The 15,550-nt window shown below is 36.4% G+C and overlaps 1 protein-coding gene across 1 annotated transcript in view; it reads right to left on the bottom strand.

The window, feature by feature from the left end:
• Positions 1–15,550, bottom strand: part of FBXL17 (F-box and leucine-rich repeat protein 17) — a 371,620-nt gene that overhangs the window by 261,782 nt on the left and 94,288 nt on the right. Inside the window, exons 5-6 of the mRNA XM_014951456.1 lie at positions 14,191–14,448; positions 13,481–13,612 (exon numbers count right to left, since the gene is read on the bottom strand). Coding sequence (XP_014806942.1) covers positions 13,481–13,612; positions 14,191–14,448 — 390 coding nt within the window. The remainder of the gene's footprint in view (positions 1–13,480; positions 13,613–14,190; positions 14,449–15,550) is intronic.

The raw sequence follows: 15,550 nt of genomic DNA, 5'->3' as shown, positions 1-15,550 counted from the left end.
AAATAGTATCATTCAAGTTTAAAATACACTGTCCAGATTTCTTTTTCTTCCAGCAAGAAAAAAACACAAAAAACAATCAACCACTTATCTCTACAGGCACCTTATTTCACTGAGGACTAGTATCACAACTGAAAAACAAAAGGTCAGATGTAGCAACCCTTCCATAATAGTTTATTTGCAACACCTTTCCCAAGTGAGATAAAACTTCTATGCTAGAAAGAAAAACCAAAAAGGCAAAGAATGTCTACAAGATGTACATTCTGTTAACAACTTTAGCTCAAATACATATTATTTCTCTCTCGTTAAATCCACTGCAGTACTGATTTGCTACTGAAATGTGTTGCAAATTCTTCAAAATTTGGAGAAATTGTCATCTATGAGCAACAGGAACAGTACAGTGCTTTTCAGACTGTACAGTGCTAAGAGTCACTTAAGAAAACCAAATAAGACATTAGCGCAAGAATGACTGTTACAGGAAAAAGATATTTTCTAAAATATTCTGAGCTGTAGTGGAAACTACTAAAACCAAAATAAAATGGTACTACATGTGAGCGTTCTGGTATCTATAAGATACCAATTTCTGAAGTATCCCCCATTATGCTATTTTCAGAAATGCCTAAAACCATAGAAATTCTCAACCACTATTTCATTCTAGAAATCCACATTTCCTTGAAAGAATGACTATATTGAAACAGATTTATGTAGTATGTGTTGAAATCATCCAATTTCAAGAATACAAACCTCTTACTTATAAGTATTCTTTATACACTTTAGTCCTTTGTAGCTTCAAAAGGCTACACAAGATTAACAGCTATCAACCTCCCCTCAAAAAATCAGACAACTAACTCCAGTGCACTGAAAATGTTAATTTTCACATATTTTAAATAGTAAATCCAAGTATTAAAAAAATATTACAATGATTTTAAAGAAAACTGTAAAATTGCTTTAATAAATAGCCTCTTTTCAAAACTGTAAAACATCTCCAAACATGAACAGATTTGGAAACACCCCAATAGGGAACTGCACAGATGCAAAGAGCTGCAAAGCCGACATTCTGTGCAAAGTAAACACCTGCTTTGTAACAACCAGACTCTTGTTGGAAAGGCCGGCCGCAGTAAACTGGCTGGCCCTCCCTCTGGTGCAAGAGTCACAGGGCACCCAAAGCATAACGTCTCCAGACACACAAGGCCTGGAAAGGAACCCTTTGGGCACAGGATATTTGTGTTGATAAGGGAGACAAGAACAGAGGCACAGCTACGGCGCAGCACTGCCTGACTGCACGTTGGTCACTGTAGAAATGTCATCTTTGGAAAATGTCAGCGAAAGTCTTCTGGAAAACTGCAGTTGCTGCTGCAGCCTCACTCACAAAGTAGGCCCACTGGCTTACATTTAACAAAAAGAGTAATTTTTTTGTTTGTTTTGGGAGGGAGCAAAATACTTTAAGAACCTATTACTTTTAGGGTTTGGATTTTTTTTATGGGGAAGATCTCAGAATTCATAGTATTGTTTAATGGAACAGTACAGCTACGTTAACAGTTCACAGCTGCCCACTCCTGCCCCTACATCATCCACGCTGACAGACACATCACTTTCTCAAGCTCACTGCACAGCGAGCTCAGCTTACCGACCCAGCAGAAAACTACTCATCTTTAGTGCTCCCCCACAGCAAAGGTTGACATCGCCTGGGTCAGAATAGTGGAGACATCGTTTCCAACCAAAAAGATTCTAAGATTCTATGATCAAGTTATACAAGCTAGCTAGCCTTTTTTTTTTTTTTTTGGAACTTGTCTCACTGGTAAGGGTTTATTTGAGACCATTTATTTGCATGTGTTTGTCTCATTCTCAATTAACGACTCTGAAATAAAACTTACTCTTATTGTATAGATTAGCCCTCCAAATACCAATGCTGTCCTATGACATTTAAGTACTAGTTAGATAATACCGACAGTAGCAAGCGCCTTTTCTTTAGCCTTCAAAACGTTATTAGTTTTCCATTTCGGCTTGTACACAGTTGAGAAATTTTCTCTATGTTTATGCCGGAAAATATTAAAACATAAATACTTCCCATTCACATTTGATCTTTTTCACCATAATTTTGCAACCTAGACTTTTTTTCAGGTTTACATTTTCATAATTTAGACAGAAAAAATTCTTAAACCATTCTCAACAATCTTACCAAACTGGTAGGAGGCAGAACACCAGCACAATCCTCCACTGTTGTGGTTTAACCCCAGTCAGCAGCTACAACTACACAGCCACTTGCTCACTGCCCCCAGTGGGATGGGGGAGAGAACTGGAAGGGTAACAGTGAAAAAGCTCATGGGGTGAGATAGAGACAGTTTAACAGGTAAAGCACAAGCTATGTGTGAAACAAAGCAAAATAAGGAATTCATTCACTCCCATCAGCAGGAAGGTGTTAGGCCATTTCCTGAGAAGTGGGGCTTCATCACACCAACGGTTACTTTGAGAAGACAATCCCCCTTTCCTCCTCCTTCTCCCTGTTTTATTGCTGAGCATGACACCATTTGGCAAGAAATATCCCTGGGGCCAGCTGTGTCCCTCGCAGCTCCTTTTGTACCCCCAGCCTGCTCGCTGGCGGGGCACGCTGAGAAGCAGAAAAGCCCCTGGGCCTGTGTAAGCACTGCTCAGTTATCAACACTGTTCTGGTCACAAATCCAAATCCTAACACCATATGAGCTACTATGAAGAACTTGAACTCTGTTCCAGACAAAATTCAGCTATTTACAGTCATTGCGTTCATGATATCTATATATCTATACCTTCAACCCTCAAAAAACTTCAAAGGTTTAAATATAATTCCATGTTTTTAGAAACCAATAAGTACTGCATAACGCCAGAGGAAGATACAAACCCCACATAGACAAAAACACATTTGGATGTCGTGGAGCAAGAAGACCAGAAGACATTCACAAGTTGGTGTTTGAAGACCACACCAGCAAGAAAATCTTTAGGAAAGCCTCAGACACAACTGAATTTTCAAACATTTGGGGGTGAGGAAGGTGGAAGTTATCATACAAAACAGAAGAAAGAATGAACTAAGGGATCTGAGAAAAATAAAGGGCCAAAAGCTACACATAGCTCTGAAAGTCAGAATAGCATGTTCAAAATAAGCTATGGTAAGTACAACAGCACCTGTGTCTAAAGCCCAAACACATTTTCTTAAGCATTAGCATTCTGGATAAAAAGTACAATGGCAACTGAAATACCACAGCAAAAAATGCATAAAACATGGGACATCAGAACCAGGTTTAAATACAGATGATAAATTTACAATGAAAAGCCTTCAGCTAAGTGTAAATCAAAAAATTCAGTTCATTCTCCATGCCCACTCAATTTGCCCGGTAATGTATGTGCCAACATTATAACGTTTTGGTGAACACAAACTACCTGGAAAGCACTTCAAGATATCAATGAGAGAACACAAATATGTCACTATGGCAGCCTGAGGACAGGGAACGCAGACATTTGTAGAACTTGCTTCTGTTACACCTAACTGTATACAAGTTTTGATCTTTCATACTTAAGGCTTTAAAGCTATGTAAAGTTATAATCAAGTTCTTTGGGAAACAAAGTGTTTTCCTCCAGCTTCAGGAATCTGACAAGTTCATTTTTCTAGCTTCAGAAAGATAATAAGTTCAACTGGAATTTGCTGGAACAGATGATATAAACAAAGATGCCTGTCATTCATTATTTTTACATAATCTTGTCTTTGTCCTATACAAATAAAAATACATTTGTATTATCTTTGATGGATGCAAATTGCTACCATTTTAAAATAATGGTACTGACAGTTTTAAGGATTTGCTTCACAGCATCATACTTGTGATCTCTTTCAGTAAGAAGCATCACAGCTCACTGGGAGTAATATTATCAGTTTTGATTTATTGCTATCCTTAAGTGAATGGCTGAAGATTTTTACAGAGTACAACACGGGTCAAGATACCGACTTAACAAATGAAGAACTCTAAGTGATTCATCTGGAGTTTGCCAGTGGTCTCTTTGCCGCAAGATATCACTAGATTAAAAAAAGAAAAACCAACCATGAAACCATCCACTCCCCACCCCCCCCACCAAAAAAACCCCTACTGAAACTGAAGATTTTTGTTACAATTCAATTTAGGTGCCTGTAGTATCTGGCAGCACACATTCTATTGAGACACATATTTTACTGGAAAGATTTTTCACTTTTGCATCATAGAATTCTGTTTGTGACTACAGTAGTGCAATAATACCTGGACCATTGACCCAAATGGCAATTAAATGTGGATATTTCAAACAATCAAAAAGGCTCCATATCCAGCTACCAATCCCTGGTCACAAAGTTTTTAAATTAGATTAAAAGCTCAAATAACTTGTTCAACAACAACAGCCAACAATCACAAAACAACAACAAAAAAACCCACACATCAAAACCAAACATCTACATTCTAGTTTAATTCAAGATCTACTATGTCCATTAAAATTTATATTAATTTACCCTACACCATAAAACTCAAACATTTTGCTTATTTCAGTAACAATTTATCATTTCAGTAAGCAGACTAAAGCAAAAATTGTCTCAAAATTTATTAATTACCGGAACCCAGATAAAAAAATAACTTCACTGCATCCATCTTTCTCAGTACAGCAGGTACATACTATTACACAGGTTTTATAGCTTCAGTAAAAGCTTCTTTTGAAGGCAATGTGCTATTGCAACTTTCTATTAATTTGCTTTTACTTACTTTTGTTTTTGTTTTTTTTACATACAACGCTAACAGGTCAAATTAAACAAAATACCGCAACAGTAAAGAAATTGTATGGGCATCTTCTGAGCTGACTAATTGCATTTTAACTTTCTATTTGCAATTTGACAGAGCACTCAATAAAAAGAAAATATTGCATGCTCTAGAAATACAAAAATATCCTATAAATACTACTCATTTCTTTATTGCCATTGGTATGTATTTTAATTACAATATACAATGGCTCTTTAAATAACTATACAGAAAGCATAAAAATTGACTCCCACCTTGCTGCAATTTGCTTGTGGGTTGTTTTTAGGTTTTTCACACTACCGTCATCCATTTGGATTTTTAGTACCTGAATCTTCAATATTCAGAATATTATTCATTACAGTACTTTTAAAATTTGATGTAAAAGTTCACTAACATGCCAGTCATTAATGCATAGGCATTAACAGACATCACTTGAATGTATAAATAAGCATGTTTAACCTTTTCTAAAATTGTATTCAAAATACATCATCTGCAAGTATCAAATGAATAATCATTTTATAATGTTGACCAAAAAGTAGAAAAAAAGTTGTGCATTAGCCACTTTTCCACTCCTCAGTTCTTTGTCATTATGCTAATTTACAGTGCATGTAGTACACAATTTTATACAGAAAAAAATAAAACGTGGTAACAAATTACAGTCCAAAGAATTATTTTAAGTGGTATAATACCCTATTTTATATCAATATAAAAATTCAAAGTTTTTTAAACTGTGGAGTAGGTAGAGCCATTAAACTACCACAGGTATCCTAACAAGAGTCAAAAAACATAATTAATGCAACAATGCAGATTACAACTCCAGTTCTTAGTTGCTTTTACAATGTATATATACACACACACTCAGACTGTACATGACAAGTCAACTCACAACATCAAGTAGTTGGTTAAAAAGTTCAATAAATGCAGTATTTGTTTAAAAAAGAAAAAAACCCACAGAATAGCGAAACAATATAGCTGACCTTATTATTAAGCCAGAGTATTTAAACGTACAGTCAAGCATTTGAAAGGGGTATACAACTAGCTTTACAAAAAACTTAGTCTACATACACATTTTGTTTGTGCAGTATATAGTATAAAGAATCTGCACTAGTATTTATAAAGAGACTGAACTTGAGGAATTGGCAGTGGGACATGGAGCCATTCACTTCTACCAGTGGCCCAGGTCTGTGGTAACTGAAGTTAAATCATTTGACAGATGGTCAGTAGTTTTTATGAAATAAGCTGGTGCTTTTGGTCCAGTTCCTGGTGGGTTTGTAGTGTGGATATCTATCCACTACCACAAATGGGTACTCCCGTTGGCAGCCACAGTAAGGACTGAGTGAGCATGGAGACTGAACAAGCCTCTTAGCTCTTGCTAGAGCTCTCTCTCTAGGTCAGGCTTTGCCGCACTGCGGTGGGGCAATGGGGTGAAACTCGCACTGCTGCTGCTGCTCACGCTGTACCTGTTCAGTGGACAAAAAGAGGACTTCAGTTTCCAATGCCGTCAGTCTAAGTAGTTTCACAAACACTGAATTAATCTTAAATTTCACCTGCTTAAAACAAAGTTTCCCCATTGGAGACAAATATTTGGAGGGGAAAGATGGGGGGACAGAAATCATAGAAAAAGATGAAAGCATTAGCAAAGGTGAAAAAACACAAAAACCACACCTTGCAACTCCTGAGTAAACCCTCCTCCTGCAGAGATGTCTTTTGAGCAATGCAACATAGAAAAACACTTTGAATATAGAACCCAAAATGTGGTGTTAAGCATTAAGCTGAAAATAATTACTTTAAGGGGCTCCTAATTTATCTGACACTAAGGGCTGAACCAGAATTAGTTTGCCTCTCTGAGACATACCCTTGAAAGATAACTGAAGTAAGACATTTGAAGCACTTTTGGCTTACACTATTAAAAAATAAAATGAATGCAGTAAATAAGAATCCACGCTATTAGACAAGGGTGCACATAAAATAGCTTGCTTCAAAAAACAAAGTTGCCTGTGTTGTATTCCTAAATACACATCTCCAGAAGACACATCCTTGGCCTTTAAGAAGCCGCAAGTTCAAAACTGCATTATCATTGCAGAAGATGGTCTTATCTAAGAATGGGTAAATGTGCAAAAAGCAAATAAAGGAATAATAGCTAGTCTTCTTCGAGGTTTCACTCACAAACTGCAATAGCATTTAGTTTCAATTCATTCACTTTATACTCAGTATATCTAGCACAGATCACAGAATCACAGAATAGTTTGGGTCGGAAGGGACCTCGAAAGGTCATCTAGTACAAGGCCTCCCTGCAATGAGCAGGGACATCTCCAACTAGATCAGGTTGCTCAGAGCCTTGTCCCACCTGACCTCGAGTGTTTCCAGGGATGGGGCACCTACCACCTCCTCTCTGGACAACCTGTTCCAAGGTATACATTATTTCCACACGTCTTCAAATGCTTCAATAACAACACATGTAACTACATTGCAAGAGTCAAACGCTATTTACTTGAGCAGGCTTTGTTATACTAACAGTCTGCGGACATTTAGAAGTACTGAGGCAGCGATGCTGGCAGCCGAACCGAGGAGAAAGCGGGATGCGTGGAAGCAGCGCAATATCGAGGAGTCACCTGCTGTGTCCGGGTAACCCCCCGCCGCGGGGACGCCAACACCTGCCGCCACTGCAAAGTCAACACCGCCACCTACGGGTGACGACCGAGTACTGCACTTACTGCCAGGTTATTTACAGGAACATTTATACAGAAAATAGAAGCCTGACACCCGCGTAATGGTTCGAATGCCTTTACAACAAATTCATATATATGCACGAGCAGGCAACCTTCACTATTTTTTATTCTATTTACATCAAACTCGGCGTGAATGTTTTGCCTAAAGAACAGTGCTACTGAAGCTGCCCGAGTCAAAATGCAACCATTCTAAAAAGAAAAAAAACCAAAGTTACCAAACTCTGAGAAATTAGGTTGTATCAGTGAGATTTCTTAAGAGTGATCAAATAATTTTATCTTATTGTGAAAACGAAGTGAATGTTTCAGAAGAGCTTATTGAAACCAACACAGCTTTTAATACTGAACAGACGTCTCAACAGTTGCTAGGAAAGATGTTTTCCTATATCTCCGCTTAGTTTCAGTATAGTTATTCAATGCATTTTTAAAGCAATAACATTTTTTATGGTACATTAGTAGTTTCTGGTGCATATGTAACATCTTTGACAAACTAAAATACAAGATGGAATTTATCATTACCAGTGAACACTACCAACGGTGTCATCTGTAAGGAGTTTTTGCTTTAGAAAGCTCTAATTTAATACTTGACAGCAGATGAAGCACCATTGTCCAAAGCTATGATATACAGTAGAGAAATTAAGCTCAGTACTGGTATCATTCTTAATACGTATGCATATGTTTAGTGAGTAACTAGTCCTATATGTGCATTTTGTCTTCAAAGAAACCAGCAACACTCTGTTGGAGAACATGAGTTTTTAATTTAAAAAGAAAAAATTGAAGGGGAAAAGTCTGGAACAACTACAATTCTTTTTAAAACCTCAAAACAATGAAATACACTAGTTAGAAAGTATTTTGGGAAAGTATTCACAAAGAACCATGGGAAAATGATCCTTTTTCTGAAATTTCTCCATGTAGAAGAACAGTTTCAAGTAATTTTATGTAAAACTGAAGTAGCATATGGAATATGTTGAGGGGAAGAGGGAGAAGGGCAGGGAAATGACACTCTTTAGGAATATTTTTCCCCAGAAGTCTCTTTCAATTACTTGTTACCAATGAAAAGTAAATTATTTCTATTTATTCTAAACTTCAGTGGTTCACATCATCAGATGATACACAAATTATATGCCTCATAATACTGTCTTTTCTTCTCAAACAGTTTGTTCGAACTAAACTCAAAGTAGTCTGTCCTCTCCTCATTTGCCCTGTGTCATGCACAGGGCACACTGCTGAATTAAGTGTTTTGTAGCTGACACATATGAAGAAGAGAGAGAACTTCTCAAAGTCAAAAATAGGAGATGGGGAGCAATCTCAGTAAAACACATATGCATAAATGAATCAGATTACACTACTCTGTGATTATTTGGAAAACATGAAAGTTCAGTTTAGTCTGTCCCATAGATTTTTACACTAGGTTCATTCCAGTCAGTGTTTTAAAAGGGTACGTTAAGTATTTAATTATGTGATTAGACTAAAACCTTTCCGTTTTACATATATCTTAATTCTTTTCCACTGAAAGTTTAAAAATGTATATTATTCACATAACTTAGGTATTATAGTTTCTATCAAATGTAGTGTCACTGTTAACACAAATTTCTACTCTGTGTTATCTGCTACAAACTGCAAACTACAAACACTAACAGAATACTCATCTTTAAAAATGCCATTAAATAAATATCTGTAAAATATTTACTATAAAAGCGTTCATGCACATTGAGCATGAAAAAAAGATTATCAAACACACTGCCAATTGGAACAAAAATTGTTGATCTGGAGATGTCTTCCACTCACTCTAGACACTGTTCCTGGACAGAGCCAAAAGACAAACAAGGAACTAGAAAAGTGGTCATTAGACCATAACCATCTTAATGAACACATTTGGGAACCATTGGACAAATGATTTGTCTTTAAGTCATGCAATTCACAAGTTCATTTTATTGGAAAGGGAGAAATGCTGCCAGAATTCCCACTGTCGTAGCTTAGATGCACTATTATTTCCCCTCTACCCCTAAACAAGCTTGAAAAAGAGAAAAGAGAGGAAGGGAAGAAAGTACAGAGGTAGGAATGCTGTCATCCTGTTAACAGCATGTAAAACTCCATCTCCCTTCCTCTTCAGAAACTCCTTCTCCTCATCCACACCTAATTCACCATGAAAACACCCAGACACTGTGTGGAATAGGGAGGTACAAGTCTGTAACTCCCACCTGCTAAGTTTCAGCAATCCTTGTATCATAATTTTAGCCATTAAATCACTCAGTTAAGGAAAGGCAATGAAAAAGACATTAGTCTGTAAAATCAATGTAGTTAAGTGGAGAAGGTTTTCTCCAGCTCTAAAATGAGCTCCCAAATCTACATCTACTCTATTCATAATGATGAGGAAATGGATAGTTTACACACTGCTTGTACAAAAATTGCTTCTGGAAGCAATCCTTCCTTATGGGTGCGCTGTAGTCACAAACTTGTTCTGCACCTCTCTACAAAGAGGTTGCAAAACCTTTTAGGGCCTCATCTTTCTCAGGAAGGCTGCAATGAAAAGCATTAATTTTCCTTGGCAATTCAGGTTAAGTACAGCCCCTCTCCACTTCTCAGCGACAGCACTGCACAGTAGTGCACAGCAGTTCTCCCATTTGGCAGCTGAAGCTATGTACTGTGTACCTGGGATGGAAAGACAAAAAGGGGGCTGGTAGAAAGCTAACAATCAAAATTAACCAACTCCTCTTCCACCAGCCTCATTCACAATAACCATTCATATGAAGCACCCATGAAAGTCATACTCATAGCATTGAATTCCAGCCATGACCATAAAACAAGAACTAACTCAACTCACTGAAGCAAGAAGCTAGGAAATTTCTTAGTTCTGTCTAGAGTTATAATCTGTTCTTCCACTCACACTGAATTTCTGTGAGATTGTTTGATTGTATCAAACTCCTTGGAAAGAGATAAGGACGGACAGCTCAACATACTGGCACACTTTATAAATACTGCATTTTTTTTTTTTTTCAGTAGGTTCCCAATTTGGCCAGTATGTTTCAGAAAAGAGGTTTTGCATATAATTACTTTACCATTCCAAGGACAAAGGAAATAATAAACATATTTTGAAGATATACAAATCATAAACACCCATGCAAACAACAACCACCTTGTGCTGTTACAGTTAGCCCTGCGATGTTAACTTTTTCTGTACACATCCTTTGCAGCTGTTATCTCCAGCTTTCACTTACTACCATGACATAATCAGCATTTCAAAGAAAGGAAAGAGTCTATTTTTCTGTGAAATACCTAGTATATTAAACAATCAGAACAAATTCTTCTTTCTCTGTTTCTACTCAGCAGGTCTGATAATGGAGTTACTTAGCAACAGATGAAGCAACTGAACTGTGCTGTTGCCTGATCCACATTTCATTGTAAAGTAACACTCACAAAGGCATTATTTAGTTGCTGGCTGCCTCTGTATAGATGTATTTTTGAAGTATAAAATCCATTAGTCTGAGACAAGCCTACATGAAAACCCAGCCATCACGTACCATCTATAATGGACTACACATTTTGAAATTAAGAGAAATTGCCTGTAAGTCACATGATGTTGAGCACCTCTGAAAAAGGAAGAAATAAGAAAATAAAACCCAAAATACACAGATTGAATTTACACTATGCATACAAAAAGCTACAGAAGCTGTTTAAAAAGGGGGGGAGGGTTGGGGGGGAGAGGAGTCTTCTTCCTATAGCAGACTGATAATCTATGAACTTCAAACACACAAATCAAGCCCTCGCATATCAACCACACTTTTCTTGCCACAGAATATTTTGATTTCAGATAATGAATACTTACTTGTTTTGAAAACCAACACACACACACTTCCCCAAAACACTTTCTTCACCAAAATAGTAGGAAGACGTGCTACAGCAAATATTAACAGTGTTTTTATTTTAGAAAGCAGTCTTGAAAATAAAAATAACTCACAGAATTTGACAAATCAAACAGTTGATTGTCATTTGCCACCAATCGTTACTTCCTTTTAAGTTAACTTTGCGGCATTAAACAATTCCCTTTTTTTTAATCTCTTTTTTTTCCTCCTTTTTTTCAGAATTTATTTTGAAAGGTGAGCATATTTATTTAACAACTTTGTGAGAACTTCCAAGTTTTCCTGGTTCATCACACAAAATTACACGTTCAGCAAAACTTGAAAGTCTCTTGCCCCTAGCAAGGGGAAAGCACATCAGTTTCTGCAGCTTTGTCATTTAGTGGAATCATTCAAGTGTTACTTTATTGTAAAGATTCAACACCCTGGAGTTCATACCAGCTTTATGACTTATTTCACACCTACATTTCTAGACAAGATTTAAAGACCTGAATTTGGACTTTACAAAGCTAAATCAAGTTGCTTGACAAATTTTTAGAAGAAATAATTAAAAGAAGTTTCCTATTCATTTGAGAGTATGTATTTTTGTCTTACAATGAAAAATTAACATTATGTTTCCAATAATGAAGGCAACCAAATAAAGTGCAAGTGAAGACCATCTTTTCTGATTGTCTTAAAAACATGAAGATACTTCCTATGTTGCATTTCAATTGAGAACTTAGATGACGTTTCAGGTAAGAAAACCAGAGCACTTTTAACTGCTAACAAATGAGTTGTCAGCTTCTTAGGTTACATTTTAGACTATAAAGAGAACAAAAACTTCAATGGTAAGAAGTGTAAGGCATATCTATAAGGAAGGTCAAATTAACAGCTTACCCAGATACCTTCCAATGAGAATGCACTTATGTAGGAATTTATACACACAATCTTTATGTACAACTAATTAATCTTTCACATACAACTATGTAAGCCTTGACTATGCACCACAAGATTTTTATTCTTCATTCAAAGATAAATAATCCTACAAATTTACCTGCCTTTCTCCAGTTAATTTTTGCAGGAGTATGCTTTCCTTCCAGGCTTCTTGGAACTTTAATTTCCCTTTTTTTTTTTTAAATTAAACATTTTATGTATTAAGATAAGCATTACAAAGACTAATCTTGACAGGATTCAAGATTTTGTTTCAGTAACAGGGGACACGCCCCTTTTTCTGCATTTGAATTATTCTGAGATCTCAGCTTTGGCCATTATCTCCTATTTCTCAACTTCCTACAATTCTGATAAAAACAAATAAATGACGGTTTATATTAAAGCCATTCTCAAATGAACAAGCGTACACATTAGTGTCTGTTTGCCTATTTGAAGCCAAATATCAAATGAGTCTGAGTACAAGGTATGCCGTTTTCTTACAAACGCAATTTATTTGGTCCAGTTTTCAAACTAACAGTTATAACCCTGACATTACCTCGTAGTTCAGAATTTAACTGCAAGCAAATTTTTCTACTTACACTTGCAAGAAAAAAATAAAAATTAAAGCCAGTGTTCTACTATACCATTGCAATAGATACTGGCTTTCAACATTAGAAACCATCATTTCAGAGACTGCTTATAATTAGGACACAAGGTAGTCCTCAACAACTTGCTTCCACTAGCACCAGCACACTATTCTACTGCATCCTGATGAGAAAGTGACATATTTCAAGAAAACGTTATCAAAGCGTATTATTTGTAATCAAGAACCCAACCTCCAAAAATGTTTTAGTTTAGGTAAGTTTGTACTTTCTGTTGTAGAAAAATGCACTGGTATAAACAAAAGAAGCATTCCATATGGACTAAACACTTTCCTATGCAAATCAAGCATCTCCCAAACAATTAACTCCTGGAATGCAATGTCAAAACCAAAAGTTATTATGTATCTGAGTAGCATTAGCTTAACTTGAACTTTGAGTCATCTTCTGAGCTATCTCTGTAGAACCTAAACTGTGACTGCTAAGGAACATTTGTAAGCAATTCATTGTCAAAAAGCAGCTATTCAGAAGAAAGTTTTAAACAGATAAAAAGCAAAAGAAAGCTTTTACAATAAAAATGCTGTGGAAAATAAATCATGACATGTACTTACTAATTTGTTTTCTTGCATGTATATTCTTTGCAACTTCAGACAGCCTTTAGCTATAATGATCATTCCTTCATCTGAGATCTTGTAACATTGTCCAAAATGAATGTCTTTCAATTCTCTGCATTTTGATCCCAGCTGTAATCAATGAAATAAAAAAAACATACTTAAGAATAAGGGCAAAAAAACCAACAGGATTTGACTGAACCAGACAGCTGGGAGCTAAGATTTTTTTCTGCTTCTCTACCACCCCTTAAAGATTATCTTTCTTCAGTTTTTGTAAGTACTATAGACAAGCAAGAAAGACTATAATTACACACATAACAAAATGAAGCTCCTAACTACACTCAAGGAAACGGAGGTAAGAGCAGCACATAAGAACCAAGTTATTTATCGGACACATATATAAGTTCATAGCAATGCCTGTATGCTAGACCATCGACAGCATATTTGATTCAACACAGAGCTTCACAGCTTACCCTAAATACTCCTTGAACACAAGAGACAATTGATGAAACTGTCTGGTGTAGTCTCCAATGAACAACATTCATTACACCACGAAAATATGTTCGTAACCTAATTATTAAAGCAGAAGAGGTCATCCGATTTAAATTAAATCCTAGAGGAGGGTACCTTCTTTTCTGTCACTTTTTTCACCTGGTAAGAAGTTGAAAAATACTAAATCTATAAAAGAAATTTATGGAACAGAGGTTTACCTGCTTTAGACCTTCATCAGTGAGTCTGTCTTGATTGCCTACATGCACTTTCTGAAGAAGAGGACACTGAGAGGCAACCGCAATAATGGATGTGTCAGAAAGCTGTTTACATCTGTAGGCAGTATACCTTAGGAGTCCAGGACATTTAATTGCTAATATGCATACTCCTGTATCAGATACATTGCGACAATCAGAAATATTGATTTCAGTAATATTCTGGCTTCTTGAGGCTATCTTTTCCAACAGCTCATCGGTGACCTGCAAAGAAAATCCAAACATTGAAACTTAGACATCTTAAATTTCACTAAAACATTTGTAAGATGCATTTCCATAAGCTACTAGGAGAATGAAAAGATCTGTTTTCCATGATACAAGCATACTGGTATGTTTTACAGGTATCTTTAAACAATTCTGCTCCAACACTCGGAGGGAATAACAGCTAATGGTCCTCTTCATGATTTTAGATGAGGAATTCTCTGTCCTTTAGAAGAAAAGGATTTACTTGCCTTTCTACAGCAGCACGCTACTCACATACTTAAGGTAGCATTTACAGAAAGTAAAGGGTTTATGTGTCTCTGAAATGCAACAGGTTTTCACTTAAGCTTTGGTAATCATCCAAAACCAGCAGGTAACAATGGGCTTCTTAATGGAAAACAGTCACTTAAGGTAGCAGTGAATGAAAGGGATGAGACAGAAAGAACACTAACAAAACTAAAAAAAGCAAGCTAATTAAAACCCAGAAGTTTCCTCCTGCTATTTGCTCGATTTTAAAACAGAATACATGCATATTTTAAGTGTTATTCTATGAAAGACCATTAAATCAGATTATGCAGTATTTTCCCAGAGCTCCTTGGAAGAAAAAAAGATTCTACCTGCTTTGTACCTGTACACATTGTAGTTAGCTAACATGCCAATAATTTTAAGAGTAGCCAGTCCTACAAAGCAGGTAAGAAATATAAGATATTCCTCATGCTCAAGCTTACAAGTTAACACAAAACCAAAATGAAAGCAGGTAAGACACAATGCATAGAACTCCCTCACTTTAAAAGTTTAGTTTCAAAAAATGTAGTGACCTATGATAAAAGTCTAACAAAACCATTCAGGAGTACTTGTCCAGATGAGATTTAGTTTTAAGCCTGGAGATGGCAAGAGAACAGCACAAATCCCTCTTGTTTTTCTCTTGCACAGTTGAGAAACAAACACTTTCTTTGCTTCATTCAACCTGTTTTCCATTAGTAGAAAGTATCTTTTTCCTGCTATTTCATCAGGGAGCTGTGAGCTACAAAACAACTGAAAAAACCACCACAACTCACCCACAGACAATGCCTAAACAAACAACCCTCATCTACCCACTCTACCC

The sequence above is a fragment of the Calidris pugnax genome, unplaced genomic scaffold (genome assembly GCF_001431845.1).
Source record: "Calidris pugnax isolate Ruff unplaced genomic scaffold, ASM143184v1 scaffold148, whole genome shotgun sequence".
NCBI classification, from domain to species: Eukaryota; Metazoa; Chordata; class Aves; order Charadriiformes; family Scolopacidae; genus Calidris; species Calidris pugnax.
The sequence above is the reverse complement of the archived record's forward strand: the minus strand, read 5'-3'. Positions and strand labels throughout refer to the sequence as shown.